The sequence below is a fragment of the Hyperolius riggenbachi genome, chromosome 1 (assembly GCF_040937935.1).
Source record: "Hyperolius riggenbachi isolate aHypRig1 chromosome 1, aHypRig1.pri, whole genome shotgun sequence".
NCBI classification, from domain to species: domain Eukaryota; kingdom Metazoa; phylum Chordata; class Amphibia; order Anura; family Hyperoliidae; genus Hyperolius; species Hyperolius riggenbachi.
In genome coordinates this window covers 485,085,372-485,106,314 of record NC_090646.1, presented here as the reverse complement: position 1 = coordinate 485,106,314, position 20,943 = coordinate 485,085,372, and the positions used below count along the sequence as shown (strand labels likewise).

The window sequence follows — 20,943 nt, the reverse complement described above, 5'->3', positions numbered from 1 at the left end:
AAAAACATTCAGTGTATATTTATTGGTTTGGGTAAAAGTTATAGTGTTTACAAACTATGGTGCAAAAAGTGAATTTTCCCATTTTCAAGCATCTATGACTTTCCTGACCACCTGACATGTTTCATGAGGGGCTAGAATTACAGGATAGTATAAATACCCCCCAAATGACCCCATTTTGGAAAGAAGACAACCCAAAGTATTCACTGAGAGGCATAGTGAGTTCATAGAAGATATTAATTTTTGTCACAAGTAAGCGGAAAATGACACTTTGTGACAAAAAAAAAAAAAAAAAAAAAAAAAAGAAGTTTCCATTTCTTCTAACTTGCGACAAAAAAAAAAATGAAATCTGCCACGGACTCACCATGCCCCTCTCTGAATACCTTGAAGTGTCTATTTTCCAAAATGGGGTCATTTGAGGGGTGTGTTTACTGTCCTGACATTTTGGGGGGTGCTAAATTGTAAGCACCCCTGTAAAGCCTAAAGGTGCTCATTGAACTTTGGACCCCTTAGCGCAGTTAGGCTGCAAAAAAAGTGCCACACATGTGGTATTGCCGTACTCAGGAGAAGTAGTATAATGTGTTTTGGGGTGTATTTTTACACATACCGATGCTGGGTGGGAGAAATATCTCTGTAAATGACAATCTTGATTTTTTTTTTTTACACACAATTGTCCATTTACAGAGATCTTTCTCCCACTCAGCATGGGTATGTGTAAAAATACACCCCAAAACACATTATACTACTTCTCCTGAGTACGGCGATACCACATGTGTGGCACTTTTTTGCAGCCTAACTGCGCTAAAGGGCCCAAAGTCCAATGAGTACCTTTAGGATTTCACAGGTCATTTTTGTTTCAAGACTACTCACGGTTTAGGGCCCCTAAAATGCCAGGGCAGTATAGGAACCCCACTAATGACCCCATTTTAGAAAGAAGACACCCCAAGGTATTCCGTTAGGAGTATGGTGAGTTCAAAGAAGTTTTTATTTTTTTGTCACAAGTTAGCGGAAATTGATTTTAATTGTTTTTTTTCACAAAGTGTCATTTTCCGCTAACTTGTGACAAAAAATAAAATCTTCTATGAACTCACCATACTCCTAACGAAATACCTTTGGGTGTCTTCTTTCTAGAATGGGGTCATTTGTGGGGTTCCTATACTGCCCTGGCATTTTAGGGGCCCTAAACCGTGAGGAGTAGTCTTGAAACCAACAATGTCGCAAAATGACCTGTGAAATCCTAAAAGGTACTCATTGGACTTTGGGCCCCTTAGCGCAGTTAGGGTGCAAAAAAGTGCCACGTATGTGGTACCGCCGTACTCAGGAGAAGTAGTATAAATGTGTTTTGGGGTGTATTTTTACACATACCCATGCTGGGTGGGAGAAATATCTCTGTAAATGACAATTGTTTGATTTTTTTTTTTACACACAATTGTCCATGTACAGAGAGATTTCTCCCACCCAGCATGGGTATGTGTAAAAATACACCCCAAAACACATTATACTACTTCTCCTGAGTACGGCGATACCACGTGTGACACTTTTTTGCAGCCTAGGTGCGCTAAGGGGCCCAACGTCCTAATCACAGGTCATTTTGAGGCATTTGTTTTCTAGACTACTCCTCACGGTTTACGGCCCCTAAAATGCCAGGGCAGTATAGGAACCCCACAAGTGACCCCATTTTAGAAAGAAGACACCCCAAGGTATTCCGTTAGGTGTATGGCGAGTTCATAGAAGATTTTATTTTTTGTCAAAAGTTAGTGAAAAATGACACTTTGTGAAAAAAAAAAATCAATTTCCGCTAACTTTTGACAAAAATTAAATCTATGAACTCGTCATACACCTAACAGAATACATTGGGGTGTCTTTTTTCTAAAATGGGGTCAGTTTGTGGGGTTCCTATACCGCCCTGGCATTTTACGGGCCCAAAACCGTGAGTAGTCTGGAAACCAAATGTCTCAAAATGACTGTTCAGGGGTATAAGCATCTGAAAATTTTGATGACAGGTGGTCTATGAGGGGGCGAATTTTGTGGAACCGGTCATAAGCAGGGTGGCCTTTTAGATGACAGGTTGTATTGGGCTTGATCTGATGGATAGGAGTGCTAGGGGGTGACAGGAGGTGATTGATGGGTGTCTCAGGGGGTGGTTAGAGGGGAAAATAGATGCAATCAATGCACTGAGGTGATCGGAAGGGGATCTGAGGGTTTGGCCGAGTGATCAGGAGCCCACACGGGGCAAATTAGGGCCTGATCTGATGGGTAGGTGTGCTAGGGGGTGACAGGAGGTGATTGATGGGTGTCTGACAGGAGGTGATTGATGGGTGTCTCAAGGTGTGATTAGAGGGGGTAATAGATGCAAGCAATGCACTGGCGAGGTGATCAGGGCTGGGGTCTGAGGGCGTTCTGAGGGTATGGGCGGGTGATTGAGTGCCCTAGGGACAGATAGGGGTCTAATCTGATGGGTAGCAGTGACAGGGGGCGATTGATGGGTAATTAGCGGGTGTTTGGAGGAGAGAAGAGATGTAAACACTGCACTTGGGAGGTGATCTGATGTCGGATCTGCGGGCGATCTATTGGTGTGGGTGGGTGATCAGATTGCCCGCAAGGGGCAGGTTAGGGGCTGATTGATGGGTGGCAGTGACAGGGGGTGATTGATGGGTGGCAGTGACAGGGGGTGATTGATGGGTGATTGACAAGTGATCAGTGGGTTATTACAGGGAAGGACAGATGTAAATAATGCCCTGGCGAATTGATAAGGGGGGCTCTGAGGGCAATCTGAGCGTGTAGGCGGGTGATTGGGTGCCCGCAAGGGGCAGATTAGGGTCTGATCTGATGGGTAACAGTGACAGGTGGTGATAGGGGGTGATTGATGGGTAATTAGTGGGTGTTTAGAGGAGAGAATAGATGTAAACACTGCGCTTGGGTGGTGATCTGATGTCGGATCTGCGGGCGATCTATCGGTGTGGGTGGGTGATCAGATTGCCCGCAAGGGGCAGGTTAGGAGCTGATTGATGGGTGGCAGTGACAGGGGGTGATTGACAGGTGATCAGGGGGGATAGATGCATACAGTACACAGGGGGGGGGGGGTCTGGGGAGAATCTGAGGGGTGGGGGGGTGATCAGGAGGGGGCAGGGGGTAAAAAAAAAAAAATAGCGTTGACAGATAGTGACAGGGAGTGATTGATGGGTGATTAGGGGGGGTGATTGGGTGTAAACATGGGTCTGGGGGGTGGGCAGGGGGGTCCTGAGGGGTGCTGTGGGCGATCTGGGGCGGGGGGGGGGGGGGGGGGGAAATCAGTGTGCTTGGGTGCAGACTAGGGTGGCTGCAGCCTGCCCTGGTGGTCCCTCGGACACTGGGACCACCAGGGCAGGAGGCAGCCTGTATAATACACTTTGTAAACATTACTAAGTGTATTATACACTTTGTATGCGGCGATGGTCTATTTAACATCCCGCCGGCGCTTCCATATGGCCGGCGGGATGTTGCGGCGGGTGAGCGGCGACAGGCGGAGGAACGCGCCACGGATGACGCGATCGCTCCGCCGATGCCCCTACAAGGACCGCCGCCATTTGTCTATACGGCGGTCCTTGCGGGGTCCACTTCCCGGCCGCCATTTGTCAATACGGCGGTCGGGAAGTGGTTAAAGAAGGCTGCCACAACCTCTACTTCCAGTCTCCACACCCTGCAGCCTATAGGAAGGTGAGGGTGCATAGCAGTTATGATAGATACAAACACTACAGAACATCTGCTCACAGTTCTGCCACTGAGAAAGAGAACAATGTACCCTTCTAGCAGGAGACTTTCCTTCCATCTAGGGGATCTGAGTTTATCTCGTTTAGGTAGGTTTGCTGATCAACAGGAAAGAAAACCAAATGATTACCTTTAAGGACTCAGTAGAGATGCTAATCGATGGTTTCTTCTGAGTGGTGGCTGTGCTGGCACCCCATCTCCTACGTCGGGCTGGATGAGCACCTTCATTGTCACTGCCTGGGGTAGAAGAAGGCTGGCTAGAGCCTTTTGTAGCTGCTAAAGTAGGAAAATAAAGTTATCTTTTTCAACAAATTGCAATCCTAAATTAACTATTAGGTGGTTTATGTAAAGACATCGCTGAAAAGGGCTGACAGTCCTATTTTGCAAAAGTCTACCGATAAGAATGCTTAAAAGGAAAAAAGTAAATACCAGTTTCTAGTAAGTGGCTGTGTACTGGCAATAATATGCAATAAAACACACCTCCTGCTTCTTATTGCTTTTATCAACTGAAACTATTCAGCATTTGCAACAGTATGTAAAAGTTGGTCATACAGATATTTTGCTGGTTCTTCTCAGATGGTAAGTGGGAAGATAATCTATCCTGAGTCAGACTATGTAACCTCTTAAATCAGTCTCAGTGTAAAGACATAATATTTAAAATCTCATGTAGAAGAGGAGAACAATGTGCTTAGGGGTGTTGGTCAAGCATCGTCGCTAAAGATGTGATGTGCTGGATCTTAATGCAACGTGGAGGGGACTCTTATACACACACACACACACACGTGATTTTTATCTAAGATGGCCCTTAATGGCCACCGAGGCCAAGTTCGATGTAGCATGTGTAGCTTTAAGGGATTCAAGTGTATTTTCATCCAACACACGATCAGTGAGAAAAATACTGCGCTTCACCACTGGAGAAATCACAGGCTACAGATTCTAAAATCATCAGATCACTATGGGTGGTGCTGAAATTGCAGAGCTGAATATCAATTGAAAGAGAGTCTATATACAACAGTATATTGGTTACCCAACATGGGTTGGATGGACACACTTGCAACTCTTCAAGAATAGCTGATGGCAGACTGTTTAACCTGCCTGGAGGTAGGATTCTTTCTGGATTTTAGGGTTTTAAAAGCGGTGCAATTATTTTTCAGGCTTTTAGTCCCTAAAACCAGGAAATAATCATGCGACTAGAGAGCCTGCAGCAGCCCAGCACTTCCCTCCCTGGGATCCAGCACCGCAGTTCTCCCTCAGTCCTCTGGGTGGGGCTGTAACCCTGTAGTAAGATTGCCGTCTGTCATCCTGACAATGGCAATCTCACCCAAAGGGATGCAGACTCCAAGGCAGGAAGGAGAATGGCTGCCGGCGTCTGGATCCCCGGGGAGGTAAGTTAAAACGCCCGCTGCACGCTATACTCTGAACAAGGCTCCCAGCAGCTACCACGAGTCACGCTCTGGGTTACCACTTCCTGGCTTGTTTTTTCCACCCAGAGTGTGACTTGTGATAACCACCAAGGAGGTGAAGGATCCAATAATTGGCCTAAATGGAAGTTCTTTTAAGTAATACTTGATAGCTTGGTGTGACCCCGATTAGCCAATTAAGAGCAGGATTCCAAAAACTACTATATAGCGCCACATAGAACTTTTATCAGGAGTAAAGATAAAGATGTGCATGGTATTACTTACATATAACAGAGATTTTCCTCTTGAAAGCTCTTGGTGGTGTCGTGTTCTATAGAAAAGGGACAGAGGGTAGAGACAGAAGGATGGGAATGGATGCAATGTGGCATCCCAGGGAGAAAGGGCAGTTGTTAGACAAAACATCAAAAATATTAAAAATAATTTATAAGCAAAGGATAGGGAAAAGCAAAAGTAAAAAAAACCTGCAGTTCTAGTATAAAACCCTTTATAATCATTGTAAAGACAGCAGATTGCAGAACACAAGTGTGATGAAGTTAATAAAACTGGTTACAAGGAAATACAAAGACCTTTAAAGTGTACCAGAGACGATAAAAAATAAAAGTTTTATACATACCTGGGGTTTCCGCCAGCCCCATGCGCTTGGATCGCTTCCAGCCCACCGTAGCTGCCGGAGTGATACGTAGAGAGCGCACTTCTCTTGCCCAGACTGGCCAAAGTTACGGGATCCAGTACCAGCGATATAGAAGGCTGAGTACAGTGACGTAGGAGCGTTCGATGCGCATGGGGCCTGGAGGTAGCCCCAGGTATGTATAAAACTTATTTTTTATTGTCTTGTTTCCTTTGACCTTCATTAGAAAGCTTATAGTGTACTTTAGTTGTTCCAATACTAGTGCCCCTGAATATGCACAAGAGGATAATCAGCAAAACTACTTCTGAAAGAGCAACATGAGGCAAGGCTGGAAGTCGGCTGATACAGAGGAGAAGGCGGTGCAGGTAATTGTAACTCTTACAGGAGGACCCCGGCATTTTCATTTTCAGGCTGGATAACCACTTTAAAGAGAACCTGAGCCGAAGCTCGGGTTTGGGAAAAGATACTTACCCAAGGAGAGGGAAGACTCTGGATTCTATTGATGCTTCCCTGACTGTCCTCCATCGGGGTCCCCTTTAATATGGAAGCCACGCACCTCTTCTGTCACAAGCGTGTCTGCACTACACCCACGAGGACAGGAATGCCTGTGCGGTAGTACGAAACCCATCATGCACAAGTGCTTCTGACTTGCTGTGCAGGTGCGGCCGCACTGGTGACAGGAGTGAAGCATGGCCCAGATGTGATTGTTAACAAGCCCATACCAGCAATCTTCTGGGGGTCTGCGCTCGGCGACAGGGGACTGGAGGACAGCCTCATTAGGATCCAAGGGATTCCCCCTCTAGGTAAGAATCAGTTTTTGTACCTGAGCTTCAGCTTGGGTACAGTTTATGGGGTTATTTTGTAAAAGTAAAAGGCTGCAGAGCCACTAGTGGTTGCGCTGCGTTTTTCCAGTGCAGGGGAAAGATGCGATTTGAACAGCCAAAGAGCACAGGGGATGTATTGAAAGAAAATTGCCAATAGGGATACCCGTTATGTTGAGACTGTAAAATGTCTCATATTCCTTCATGCTAATCACTCTGATAGTGGCTGGATAGTGTACTAGTGGCTGGATAGTGTACTGGTTAAGGGCTTTGCCTCTGACACAGGAGAACTGGGTTTTCCTGTTCAGTAAGCCAGCACATTTTCAGTAGGAGTCCTTGGACAAGGCTCCCTAACACTGCTACTGCCTATAGAGCACATCCTAGTGGCTGCAGCTCTGGTGCTTTGAGTCCGTAAAGAGAAAAGCAGAACATAAATGTTATTTGTTTTGTCTGTCATTTGTGACTTCTTACTGGATACTAGTGGGAGTCGTTGACAACAAAATCACGCAGCGCATATCCGACAAGTAGGGCAGAGCTTAGAGGTACACGGACACTTGTGTTACCAACAGCTTATATTTGGAGCAAAGAAACCTGTCAGAGACACGTTGGGTGGTGTCCATGGTACAGACCAATGTCCTTTTTTCTCCACAAGTATCCTGTAAGCCTTATTTGTTTGTTATCAATCAAACAAAAGTGTGGTTTATGCATTGTTGAACTTTTACTTCTAAGGTGTAAGTAAGATAGGAGGCAAAAAACAGCCGTGCTTAGATGTGACTCCATGGGGGGCTGCTTTGCCACAACCACGCCGAGTGCTAACTGGCAGCTAGGCCTGTGTATGGGATCACCTGATCGGTGCTTAAAGGGAACCAGAGGTGAGAGGGATATGAAAGCTGACATGCTTATTTACTTTTAAATAACGCACATTGCCTGGCTGTCCTGCTGATCCTCTGCTTCTAATACTTAACCTCCTTGCCGGTTATCCCGAGCTCAGCTCGGGGTAACCTGCGCAGGAGGATTTCTCAGGCCCCGCTGGGCCGATTTGCATAATTTTTTGTTTTTTTACAAGCAGCTAGCACTTTGCTAGCTGCTTGTAACTTCCGATCGCCGCCGCTCCGCCCCCCCCCCCCCCTGCACAGCCTGGCCAATCAGGGCCAGGCAGCGCTGAGGGGTGGGATGGGGATCGCCCCGACGCCATGGCGACCGGGGAAGCCCAGCAGGAAATCCCGTTCTGAACGGGATTTCCTGCTTACTTCGATCGCCGGAAGCGATCGGAGTGGCTGCAGAGCTGCTCAGCAGCTATAATGTAGAGAGCCCTGGGCTCGCTACATGATTTAAAAAAAGAAAAATTAAAAAAAAAAGTGCTGCGCTGCCTCCTTGCCGGGAGAATTAGACCGGCAAGGAGGTTAAAGCCATAAACCTTGAATAAGCATGCAGATCAGATGTCTATGACATATCTGACAAGATTAGCCACATGCTTGTTTCAGGTGTGTGATTTAGACCCTACTGACCAGAAAGGGCAGCAAGGCTGCCAGGCAACTGGTATTGTTTAAAAGGAAATATATATGGCAGCTTCTGTAAGTGTTACACCTCAGATTCCTTTTAACCTCCTTGGCGGTAACCCCGTGTGTGACACGGGGTAAGCCGCCGGAGGGTGCCGCTCAGGCCCTGCTGGGCCGATTTACTTAATTTTTTTTTTGCTGGACGCAGCTAGCACTTTGCTAGCTGCGCCAGCACCCCGATCGCCGCCGCGCGCCCGATCGCCGCTATCCGGTGCGGCGCGCGGCCCCCCCCCCCAGACCCCGAGTGCTGCCTGGCCAATCAGTGCCAGGCAGCGCCGAGGGGTGGATCGGGTCTCCCAATGACGTCCCGACGTCGGTGACGTCATCCCGCCCCGTCGCCATGGCGACGGGGGAAGCCCTCCAGGAAATCCCGTTCTTTGAACGGGATTTCCTGATCGCCTATCGCCGGAGGCGATCGGCGGGGCTGGGGGGATGCCGCTGAGCAGCGGCTATCATGTAGCGAGCCCTCGGCTCGCTACATGATAAAAAAAAAAAAAAAAATTAAAAAAAAACTGTTGCGCTTCCCCCTGGCGGTATTTTTCATACCGCCAAGGGGGTTAATTAGGGATTGTCAGCCACAAAACCAAACACCATTTACCCACTGCTGTGTGTTTAATGTGCAGCCTGCAACCTTACCCTGCATTGCAAGCACTCATATCTATTCAGAAATCTATTTCTAGTCAGAAATTCTGCTTAATAAATCTCAGTCAGCCTGGCTCCATTTTTGTCATTGCCAACGAGAAGGAAGCTGGCCATTAACCCTCCCACATTTCTGCTCCTCACTGATTGGCTGAGGGCCAGTTCGGGGCTCAGGGGTTGGCTGAGGGCAGAAAAAGAAGGGAGGAAATGACATCAGGACTGGCTTCAGTTAAGAGGGAATCAAATTGGCAAATGGCAGTAACAGGATTCTCTTTACTATATAAAATCCACTGAAATCAAGACGTGGACAGTACAATACATGTTAGTATTGTACACATAAGCAGAACAAGTAGTTTTCTACTTATGTGTGTTTTTTTCCCTGGGATAGTATGGCTGACCCTGCTGCTTTAAGCCTCCTGTGCGAAAAAGGTCTAAGACTGTCAGATTGGCAGCAGCTTTCATTTGTGCCTACAGTCAATTTTAGAAACGCCTAGCTGGCCACAAATTAAGTCTGTAAAATAATTTGGTATAAGATAGGAACAGAACTATTTTCTGTAGTACTGACATTGGTAGGATACTTTCAGAGTGAACCTGAAGTGTCACATACAGAGATATGTAGCGCCAACATATTTCTAGCATATCTCTATCACTGTTACTATTGCCAGCTACTGTATATAATTGGATAAGCTGATGTGTGCATAAAGACCCTGCATACTCTGTTCAAAACATCTCAATCTGCTAAGAAGCCAACCCTCCCCCATTGCAGAGCTTGCCAATGGTTTATATTTTCCTCCTCCGGGTGTTGGCAGAAGTCCCCACATCTTTAATTCCTCACGAGAGCTCTCAAACAGCTCTGCCACATGCCTATAGTAGCAATCCTGGAACTCTTGCTAGCGAGCTGAAGTAGTGGGGACTCATGCCAGCAGCTGGAGGAGGTATATATAAACCACTGGCATTCTTCACCGAGCACTCTGCATCCCCACATGCTACAAACTCACACTTTGCATAGTGGGCTGGGAAAAACCAGTGGACAGGTAAATGAGGGCAGGTGGAGCACAGGGACCAAACACGCAGTTCAGCCAACACCAATTTTAATCTCTGATTACAGGCTTAAAATGATTGTCTTATATGAGTTTATACATTAAGTTGCAGCAGTCTGATGCTCCGTAGACTTAGGGTGCGTACAGACATGCGACTATAGTCGTTTGAAACGATCGTTACCGACGGCATTGCCCGCCGATCGTTCGTAAAAAGTGCACAAACGATCATTAAAACGACCGACCAACGAGATATGTCGTTGGTAAAGAACGATCCATTCTGCCAGATCTTTTCCAACGACCATCGTTCAAAAAGTAATGTCTGTACAACGATCGGTCGTTGATCGTTCGTTCTCAAAGCTTTGCACATGCTCAAACAGTTCTTTTTGACACTTGTGTTTGAAATCAGTTTATACATCATGTTGCGCACGCAACGCTCGTTCCAAGATCGTTCGTACACGAACGATGTTCAAAGTAGCCTTTCTTCAAACGATCATCGGCCGATACCTCCTTTAACATCGTTCGTCGTTCAGAACGAACGATCGTTATCGTATGTCTGTACGTACCCTTATGCTCGGCATACACGGCTAGATAGTTCTTATCAATCGAGCCGCTGATGGCTCGATAAGATCCAACCTGTCCGATCACCGTGGCGGATCGATACCGCGCTCGATCCCCACGGGCGGACAATAGAAAAAAATGAGCGGCTGATAAGAAGCACCTGCGGGGGGCGAGCGGGCATCGATCCGCGCGGACGAGCGGTGACGTCCGGCGCATTATCTCACCGTGTATGCCCAGCATAAAACAGCAGATCTGCTGCTGCAAAATTAGCTTACTGCTGGCTAAAGAGTTCAGTTTCTGGAGATTTGACTGTTAGCAGCAATTCCATTGAATAACATTAGCAGCAACTTTGCTAGAGGTAAATTTCTGCTAAAAATAAATAATCACTGTACATTTGGCATTGCCTTATGGCTTCCATATACTATAAAGGAGCATACACATACAATTTTGACTGACCAATTTTACCACCTCATACTATCAGGGACAACAGACTTTCAATAATGTGTTCAGATTGTATAGGCAAGCTCTCATACTACATGGAAGTGGTAAAATTGGGTGTGTGTACCAGGCTTTAGATCTGTGATCAAATAGATCAATTATTGTTATTTGCCAGGTACGGATTGTTTTCATGGGATATCAGTTGGAATGCTGCCACTGCTAGCTACGTACTGTCCAGTACATATGAAGCTTGGGAAACACACAAGTACTTGCCTTTTCTTACACGCGACTTTCTGAATGCAGCAGAACACATTGTATGGGGGGGAAAAGCAAAGCACTGTCCAATTTAAAATCGTGGCGGAAAAAATGCTAACGCGTAGCGTGAACGATGTGTGATTCCCGATGGAGGCCATTGACTATAATGGCCAGTGCACGTTTAGTGTTCCCTGCCTTACACTGCTGACAGCCAACCGCTCAAGCCTTGCAATCTGGTCAACAAGAATAGCCTTAATAAATATTTTAATAAAAATAAAAAAAACAAGGGCTCTTCTGATCATATCAAACTCACTAATCTATTATAACCATCTATGCCGTGGCAGACTTGCATGTAAGATCATTTTATAAGACAAATTATAACTTCACCCCACTGCTATTGGGAAAAAGAAAATGATTGTACCGCTTTCAATTTGTCTTTTAGAAATGGCCTTAATTTGGCCAAACATCGCTGGGGAAGGCTGTCAAACCAAATAGTCCTAACCCTTCTCCGCTACATAGAAGACATTTAAGGTCTGGCTGCAGATCCACATTACATTTGTATGTTCATAAAGTTAAGCTGGCCATACAAAGATTTCCACCCTATGTTCCAAAATGATTGATTCCTTTCTGAAGGAATGGATTCCTACCATACACTGCACATCAATTTCCAATAGATTCCAGTATGCAATCTATTGAGAATTGACTAAACTGCAAATTCACACTGTTTGATGCAGTGCAGGCCATGGATCTGCCAATGCTCTTGCCCCGCCCTGATCGTTTTACATTTTCCAACCTGTCCGAGCGATACTTTCGATCGATTGACTAAAAATCAATCAAAAACTGATTGATCTGACATTTTGGGGAATATATTCAGTGCAGATTAATTGAATCTGCAAGGAAACAAATGGAAAAAATAAATAAATAAATATCGATGAGTGTATGGCCATCTTAACAGTTTTATTTCTCTCTAAAAAAATATATAAAAGAGCAAGGTGGCACCTATGTAAAATGACCATAGCCAGATTAGTTATGGAACACTGCATGCGAAGAAACCTACAGCTACAATTAAGTCCAGCTCACCTAATGTTCTGCAATCTGTTACCTTTATTTTTTATAAATCAACATAGACAGAATGGAAAAGAAAAGACTCAAAGAATACCTCTGCAGAAAGCCTACAGTACAATTCAGGCAAAAACAACTGAGTTATCACTGCCTCCCTGCTTACTCCTGAGTTGTGCTCACTATAAAGGATCTGCTTTCAAGTTGTGGTCATAGGGCCTCTGTAGGCCGACACCTTCATAGGTCTGGAAGAGGGAACTACGTTCCCAGCAACCACCAATTAAAGCTACAAGAGATAGACTTTCTAGGTCTTTCTATGATCAGCAGTTTATGCTATTCAGGGAAATGGGCACATACAGTAGAATCCCTTTATTGTACACTTCAAAAGACCAGGAAAAGTAGTTTACTATATAAGAATTGGTCATACATTGTATATTTATACAGATGCAGTTGCTGGGACCTGAGGACAGTTTCCTGCAGCTAAAGGTTTGCTATATCAGAGTCTACTAGAACGAGATTGCATTGTATTAGTAAATGTAAGAATCCTAAAGCAGCTTTACTGCATATGCAAATTATGAAACGGAGCCCTAAGCGATCTGAATAAACATGTATCTATACAGTATAAGAAAAAGGGGCGGGTCTTCAATTAAGGGAATTATTTTTTTTTAAATCTACCTCTGTGCACCAGTAGTAAACATGATTACTCCCATGCTGCATGAAGCACTTTTTCTACACCACAGTGACAGGGTAAGATTATTTTTTTTCCTTGTCTTTTTTTCCTCATTACACACTAACTTTGTTTTGTGTAAATACACATAAAAAAAATTATCCTGAGGCTCCCTGCACACTGCAAATCTGATTTGCGATTCCATTTCGATTTTCCCTGAATGCTATCAACAGAAAAAACGCAGCATGTAGTAACGATTAAAAATCGTAATCGCATGTAAAAAACAATTAAAAATTGGAATCACATGCAGTGTGCAGGGAGCCTTACAGTTCCTCTGTAATAAATGTTATCACTAAGTGGTGGAGGTATGCAGGCTTACAGTGATAGTTTGGTGGAAACAGTTTTACAGTAATAACTACAAGCTGGTAAGTGAGAGTTTACTCATAACCATCAAATCTGATGATAGGAGTTCCACAATATGGAAGCAACTTAGTGTAGTCAAAGGAGTTTCTGGGATAGAATATTTATTTTAATAGTGCGCACAATTCAGAAGTGGGCAAGGGTGGTTGATAACATGGCTGTCTTATCTGCCTGGACATCCGATTAAGTAATAACCTGTACTTGGTGGAGGAGAAAGCTAATTTTTGCTTTAGCTGTAATGCACCAGTCTCAGTTAGGATCCTGGAAAATATAGGTCGGTGTTGCACCAACATGCAACAATATCTCTTTTATTCATTAAACACATATGGGCACCATCAAAATACTGGAACATGACATTTTTGTTCCTGCCTTTTAGGTCCTAAAACAGACCTGGTGCACAGTTAGAGAGAACCTTAACTGAGAGGGATATGGTTGCTTCCTTTTAAACCATACCAGTTGCCAGGCAGCCTGCTGATCTCTTTGGCTGTAGTAGTGGCTGAATCACACACCTGAAACAAGCATGCAGCTAATCCAGTCTGATTTCAGTCAGAGCACCTGATCTGCATGCTTGTTGAGGGGCTGTGGCTAAAAGTATTAGAGACACAGGATCAGCAGGAGAGTCAGGCAACTGGTATTATTTTAAAAGGAAAAAAATCCATATCCTTTTCAGTTTAGGTTCCCTTTAAGTAAAACATGACCGTTTAGAAAGTAAGTTCCACCAAATACAATGGCTTTTGATTTGGGCCGATTCTGGTTAAAGTGTACCTGCATTCTCTTTCTACATTTTAAACTGGTGTGTGGCTGCCATGCAGGCGATACAGATGAATGCATATACATTTCAGAGCTTTAACAAATACAGAACCTTCTGAGCAAAGTTTTGCTTGGCCCTGTCCCTACTGATTACAAAGAAAGCCCATGAAAGTGGGGAGCCAATACAAGGAATGCTTTATATCAAGACCTTGCTAATTGAAATCTACGCCCTGTTTGGGACCTGTTAATCCTGCCAGGGTGTTGATTTTTATTACTGTGCTGCTCCCGCTGATGGCACCGCTCTCTCGCCCTGTTGTCAGTATGACAGCAGAGCTCTCTGAGACGGTCAGAAGCTGATTGCATTGGCTCCTGACCCTGTGAGCCAATCTCATTGGAGATTGAATCCCTGGAGTATGTAAATAAATGTGCTTTATTTAAAACTATTGGCATATCTTGTGTCTGCTTGGAGGAGGTGAGTACAGCACTGCCTCCTTAAGTTTTTAACTTTTTAGATACGGTTATCCTTTTGGTGCCTCTGTATCCATACATTACACATTGATCTCGGGGTCAGGAGCCAATTAAAATCAACTTCTGACCGGTTCACAGAGCTCTGCTGTCATAGTTACAGCAATGGGCTTCAGTGGCAGGAGAGCAGTGCTATCGGCGGGTCCATGCGGCCGGACATTGGTGAGCCCCGTTTTAAGACAAAAAAAAATCTCAGGCCCTTAGGGGTCCAGAGACTGCTGGTTCGGAAGCAGTTAAAAGGAACTCTAGCTGAGAAACATATGGAAGCTGCCATATATTTCCTTTTAAAAAATGCCAGTTGCCTGGCAGTCCTGCTCATCTTTCTGTTCAGTAGCTTCCGAGTCACGTACCTGAAACAAGCATGCAGCTAATCCACTCAGACTTGAGTCGAGAGATCTGAGCTGCATGCTTGTTCAGAGCCTATGGCTACCAAAATCATATCAGAAGCAGCTAGCTGAATTTAGAGAAATTAGGTAGTGTGCTGCAGGCTGTGTGGGTGGTGTTGCTGCTACGTGGCTTGCATCTTCGTGTGGCTCAGACTACAAGTGGTCAGGCACAGACAATCTGTGGGTGAAGATTGCATTGCAGTCTATAGCAGAGACAGTCTGAGCTCCTGAATGGGATAGAAGATAAACTACTCAAGGCACTTCTACAAGCAGAAGCTAGGCACAAGGGGCTTGATTCATCAAGCTGCGCTGTGAAAGCAGCGCAGCTTAAAGCGGACCCAAACCAAACATTTTTTTAATTCAAAATATTTAGTTGCACCACTCAGACACATACAAATATAAACAAACACTCCTTCAAGCCTGTGAGCATTTCAGTGCATGCTGTTCACCCTTCTCTTTTCATAGCTAGGGTTATACTGGGGGCAGCCATTAGCAATTCCTCCTTTGCTGGAAACCTTCTACTCCACCAGTTTGCTGGATTCTGTCCCTCCAATAAAGTAAAATATTTTATATTTGTCATCATGCAGTTGAAAAAAGGCTGCTATTTATTATTATAATTTAGAAAATAGATTTTATTTCTGAAGTCTTGTAAATTTGGGTCCACTTTAATGAGCAGTAGTGCGCCCTATGCATGTCTTACATAGCAGCGCTCGCTGCCATGTAAAGAGTTTGCCTTCCTTAGTTACACGCGTTGGTTCCATAGCAATGCGCGTAACATTAACTGCGGGTGGTCCTGCTTCTGTGAAGTATTGTTACCGCGATACTTTAATCGCGGCCGCTACTGAATTAATTTACATAATGTAAATTAATAGAGTAGCGGCCGCGAGTGAAGAATCACGACAGCAATACTTCACACAAGCAGGACCATCCACAGTTAATGTTACGCGCATTGCTAAGGAAGCAATGCGTGTAACTAAAAAAGACAAATTCCTTACATGGCAGCGAGCACTGCTATGTAAGGCATGCATAGGGCGCACTACTGCTCATTAAGCGCAGCTTAATGAATCAAGCCCAAAGTGCCTAAATAGTACATAGAGCTAGAAAAACATTTGTGCTCTGAGTGGCGCTTTAAATCCCACTAAAGTCTAACAAAATCAGTGCTGTATTCAGAGCCGTTTACACCTAGCTTGCAGCAGTCCTGTTCTCATTCACCGGCAACTGTTGCTCACCAGGTGAAAATAGCTCCAAGCACAGAACTTCTGGGATTCTTGGAATTAGCCCCCTCACGAGTATATATGAAATGGGACATTTCAGCTTGTGCACAGCTTCACTCAGCACTAAGGAATATTTGTGCTTTAAATGGAATCTGAAGCGATTCTTTACAAAAAAAAAAAAAAAAAAAAAAAAACTTCCCTAAGGAAAGGAAAGGCTCTGGGTCCTATAGAGCCTTCCCTCTCCTCTCATGGTGTTTGCGTTCCACCGCTGGCTCCCCTTTTAGCTCTCTCCGACCGATGGGTCAGAGACTGCGCTCTGCCGCAGGCTTTAGAAGCATTGCACGTGTGAGCACGCTCTCTCGTGCAGTATGGTGCTGCCCGTCTTCGGGAGCTCTGGGGCTCCTTAAGACTTCCGAAGCCTCCCGTGGCAGGAGATTTGAACGGGGGAGCCTGCGTTGGAATGAGGGCACTAGGAGAGGAGTGGGAAGTCTCTATAAGACCCAGAGACCTCCCGCACATTATGTGAGTATCTGTATTTTTTTTTATTAAGAATCATTTTAGACTCACTTTAACTGTGTAAAGTTATCATTTACATATCAGTATTACAAAACCTGATAGAGATTTGACTGGACATAAAGTGCATGCAGGCACCTCTTTGTGCCTACACCGAAGCCACAACAACAGTTTAAATTGGGGTAAGAGGTCACAGGTACACTTAAGAAATGGAATTTGATATAACTAGTATAAGAAAAAAAAATAAAAATAGAAAGGAATAGGAAGAGGGTAAAATAAGGAAAAACCCAACAGGCTAAGGAAAGAAATTGAAATATATAAAAAGAAACCAACGATTAATCAGAGGAGTGATGAAGTGTCCTGGTACCCCGTGTGTCTCTCCCACGTGGCTCAGGAATGGCCAGTCGGTACCCTTCCACTTATTTTGGATTTGGTTTTGTCAGGTGTTTTTTGGAGAGTGAGATGGGAAGCAGTGAGCGGTGAGGAGGGCGGGTGAGAGTTGGGGCTGCCTCAACAATATCGCTCAGTTTGGTTAGAGTCAATTTTGGTAAATGTTCACTGATGCTAATTCATTAAGAGTCAAGAGACCCCCATAGGTTCTGGAGGAGGTCAGTTTGTAATCTGTGTGATGTTAGGTGTAAACCTCAGGTCTGCAAAATGGACAAAGTGTTGGAAAACGTTCAACAAATCTCTGCTCCAGTATTACCATCAAATGACAATTTCACCACAAGTTTTCCATATAACCGTTGGTATACCTGGTACGATTCTCTTTTAGTACAACGTCTGTGAAAAACTTGAGACCTGGGTCAAAGTCTTGACGAGATCTTTCAGATTTTGATTACAGTCTTTGAGAATGTCCAGTTTTCTTCACCAGCAGCTTAGTAAGATATACAGCAGTATGGTGAGCTGTACAGAACTCTCACGTTGTGAACTCTTTCTATGGTTTATCCACGTGACAAATTGCTGATCTTTTCAAATGAAAAGGAGTCCTCTACACAAACAACCAAGCATTAATCATTTGAGGAATGGCAGAAGCGCTTTTAGGAACAGAAGTGTTGTGGCAACTCTTGGTTCAGGATCTTTTACTACTGTAGATAAGTCCTTTTTCTCACAAGAAACTCACTCATGATGTTAGAGATATTAAGTATTTGTGTATCTTGAAAAGCATATCTTGATAAGCAAAGTCTTTTCTCAAAGGAGGAGTGTAATTAAGTCTGTGATAATATGCCATTCTCAGTTTGCTGATGTTGGAGGAACTGTAGAGAGGTACAGGTTGCTTACCCAGCCCTCCTTTCTTTAGTATCATAGCAGCGTCTGTTCGGCACTCTCGGGGCTGCCTGGGTAAAGCTGGGCTCTGACTGGATACTGCTTTGCCTGGAAGTCCAGCTGGGTTTTGGTGGAAGCGCTGGGGCCATGGGACAGGTGTCTTTACGGAGGAAGGAACGGCACACACTTATACAGGCTTCGCTGGTGGACAAGGGAGGTGGGAGAGAGCAGGGAGCACCTTTAAACACCATCTCCCCCCTCCCTCCATCTCAAAACCCCAAACTGACACCTCACTCTTCTTGGTTTCCCTCCCATCCACCCCTAAAGGAGAGCAGTATATAAACTGTTCAAGTGAGGGTTAAGGCCACAAGACTATAATCTGAGGATAAGTGAGGGCCAAATTACATTTGGTTGAGTCTCCCCCAAACCCCCTAAATTGTAGTAGCTCAATCACCCATCTCTCACCATGAATAGCTTTCATGTCTGGATCCCTCACACTGCATTTATGCCTTGCAGGTTATTGCTAATACTACAGGTGAGTATAGCTATGGATGTTGTAACATGTAAGTAAGTAAAATGGCCTTAAACTGGAAATGAACGGGGTGAGAGATCCCCAACTGCTCCCGTTATATTGTTTATCCCCCAGTGTTGGGCCCCTGAAAGTCTGGCTACGTTGCACATCAGCTCTTACCTCTTTCTTCTCGTCCACTTCACAAGTCTCGTCTTGAGGTTGGGATTTTGCAGTCTCTTGGACCTCGCCCTCTGCTTGGTTATCCGCTACATCCATGATAGTATCCGCACTCTCTGGTGTACTGCAAAAGACAGATTAGTTTGTTACTGAAGCAACAAAAACAAGGTAATCACAAGTAAATACTAATTCAATGTCTGTCAGCCATGTAATGCATGGATAAATGACAATGCTGTACTAAAGCGTGAATCTGGCTAAACCTTGTAAAATTTGCTTCAGCTATGTGAAAGCTTTGGATCTCCCTTGCCTAAAACGACTGTTCAGAATATTTTTAGGTGTAAGCAAAAAGTATATACAATAGAATCCCAGTACCGGCAGGGATCACCTGATATATGTGCTTGCTGGTTGCTTAATTAACCAGCTGAAAAAGCACAACCCCCCTCCCCTCAATACTTACCAAACCTCCAGTGATGTCTTGTAGCCTTCCTGCAGCTACTAGCGGCTTTCCGGCATCCTCCTTGCACGAAAGCCAGAGTGTCACCTGACCCCCATCGGGTAAGGGGACATGCCAGGTTCCATGTATGGGGGACGCCGAAAGACACTTGTTCCCTGCAAGGAGCTGCAGAAAGGCTACAAGACGTTGCTGTAGGCTTGGTAGGTATTTGAAGTACGCCTCCAAAGCTGCCCAAACCAACAGTCCCTTATATCCATCAGGCATGCTGGTTAGTTGAGCTCCACATAGCTGTACTGTATAGATTTCCCCTAACATCAACTGAGATCAGAAAGTGTTTCTGTGACAGGAAACCATTCCAAAAACAAAAAGCCATCCTTGGCTGATAATGCAGACCTTAGATTCCCCTTGCTCCAAATGACTGTTTGGAATGGCTGTATAGATATCAACTGAGATCACAAACTGACTTTAATGTTTCTATGAAACGAGTACAACAAAATAAAATCCTTGGCTGATACTGCAGGGCACCTTACTCACCCCTGCTATTCTCCTGAAGCCAAGAAGCGTGTCTGTACAGTGCTTGGGGATACAGTCACTCAAAACAATCAGGAATTATAGTTTAGGGTCAATCACTGTATCTCTCTGGTGCAGTGAACTATTTTTTTTTACTGTGTTACTGGGAATAGGAAGTGAGGCATACTCTCCGAAGAGGACTGACAGCAGCCACACGTTTATTAAAGTCTTGAAAGGTTACATTCCTTTGTGGAGTTGAAGAGAAATCCCCATGTAAAATCTCTGCTCAAAAGAAAATAAAAATCAGTGTGGAGGATTAACTGGCTGCTGTCAAATTTATACTGATGCCTGTAAATTGATCATCAACGTGTAAACTGCGTTGTACTCCTGCATCACCACTGGAGAGTGGTTCCCAGTCTGTTTTCTGAGGCAGGAGGCACACTTGTCTTTCAGTTTTCTGCGCACTTTTTTTCTGCATGCATTTTCTGCACACCATGTGTGTTTGTATGCAGGGAACCATACACTTTTTTCACAGTAGCTAATGTAATTGAAATATAAAACTGACAAAATTTTGCTGAATTATCCCGCAGGATGTCTTTTTTCTGCACAACAAAAACACATTAAGGGCCCTTTTCCAGTAGCAATTGCTAGCGCTTGCGCTAAACGTTAGCATTTCAGCAAATCCTATTTTTTTCCCGCAATTGCGATTTTGCTATGCATAGCAAAATCGCGGTAAAATTGCTCCGAGGCATGATCGTGTTTTAGTAAAAAACTAATCGCGGTAGTGGAAAATACCTACTGCGATTCCCATGTTGATAGTGTAATGGTTTAAGCCCAATCTACACGATATGATTCTTTGTGCGATTCAATTACGATTCTATTTACGATCCGATTGGGATTCGATATGCCATTGCAAAACAATGGCAAATCGAATTGAATCAAATCCCGATCGGACATGTCATATTTAATCGGATCGTAAATAAAATCGTAATCGAATTGCATCGTGTAGATGGGGCCTAAGGGCTTTGCCTCTGGTACAGGAGACCTGGGTTTGAATCTCGGCTCTGCCTGTTAAGTAAGCCTGCACCTATTCAGTAGGAGACCTTAGGCAAGTCTCCCTAACACTGCTACTGCCTATAGAGCGCATCCTAGTGGCTGCAGCTCTGGCGCTTTGTGTCCACCAGGAGAAAAGCACAATATAAATGTTCTGTGTCTTATGTCTTTTCAAACACAGACAAACAAAAAAGGGAAAAATATCTTGGGGGCAATATACCTGGAAGGGACATAACAGAAAGGGGAAATATGCCCCACATTAAATTCTAGTTCGGCAGCTAAATACTGTATACAGTTTAGCCAAACGAAACTGTTCAGCTCCACAACTATGTTCC

General features: G+C 44.5%; 1 protein-coding gene across 4 annotated transcripts in view; it reads right to left on the bottom strand.

Annotated features, from left to right (window-relative positions):
* ACIN1 (apoptotic chromatin condensation inducer 1) overlaps nt 1–20,943 on the bottom strand; it is a 135,444-nt gene that overhangs the window by 17,854 nt on the left and 96,647 nt on the right. For 3 of the 4 annotated variants that reach the window (XM_068241988.1, XM_068242000.1, XM_068242009.1), the window contains 3 exons: nt 18,595–18,715; nt 5,430–5,475; nt 3,875–4,020 (listed from right to left, as the gene is read on the bottom strand). In XM_068241988.1, coding sequence (XP_068098089.1) covers nt 3,875–4,020; nt 5,430–5,475; nt 18,595–18,715 — 313 coding nt within the window. Of the gene's footprint in view, nt 1–3,874; nt 4,021–5,429; nt 5,476–17,392; nt 18,064–18,594; nt 18,716–20,943 lie in introns of those variants that run through there. The other variant, XR_011022249.1, reaches the window with a different exon arrangement.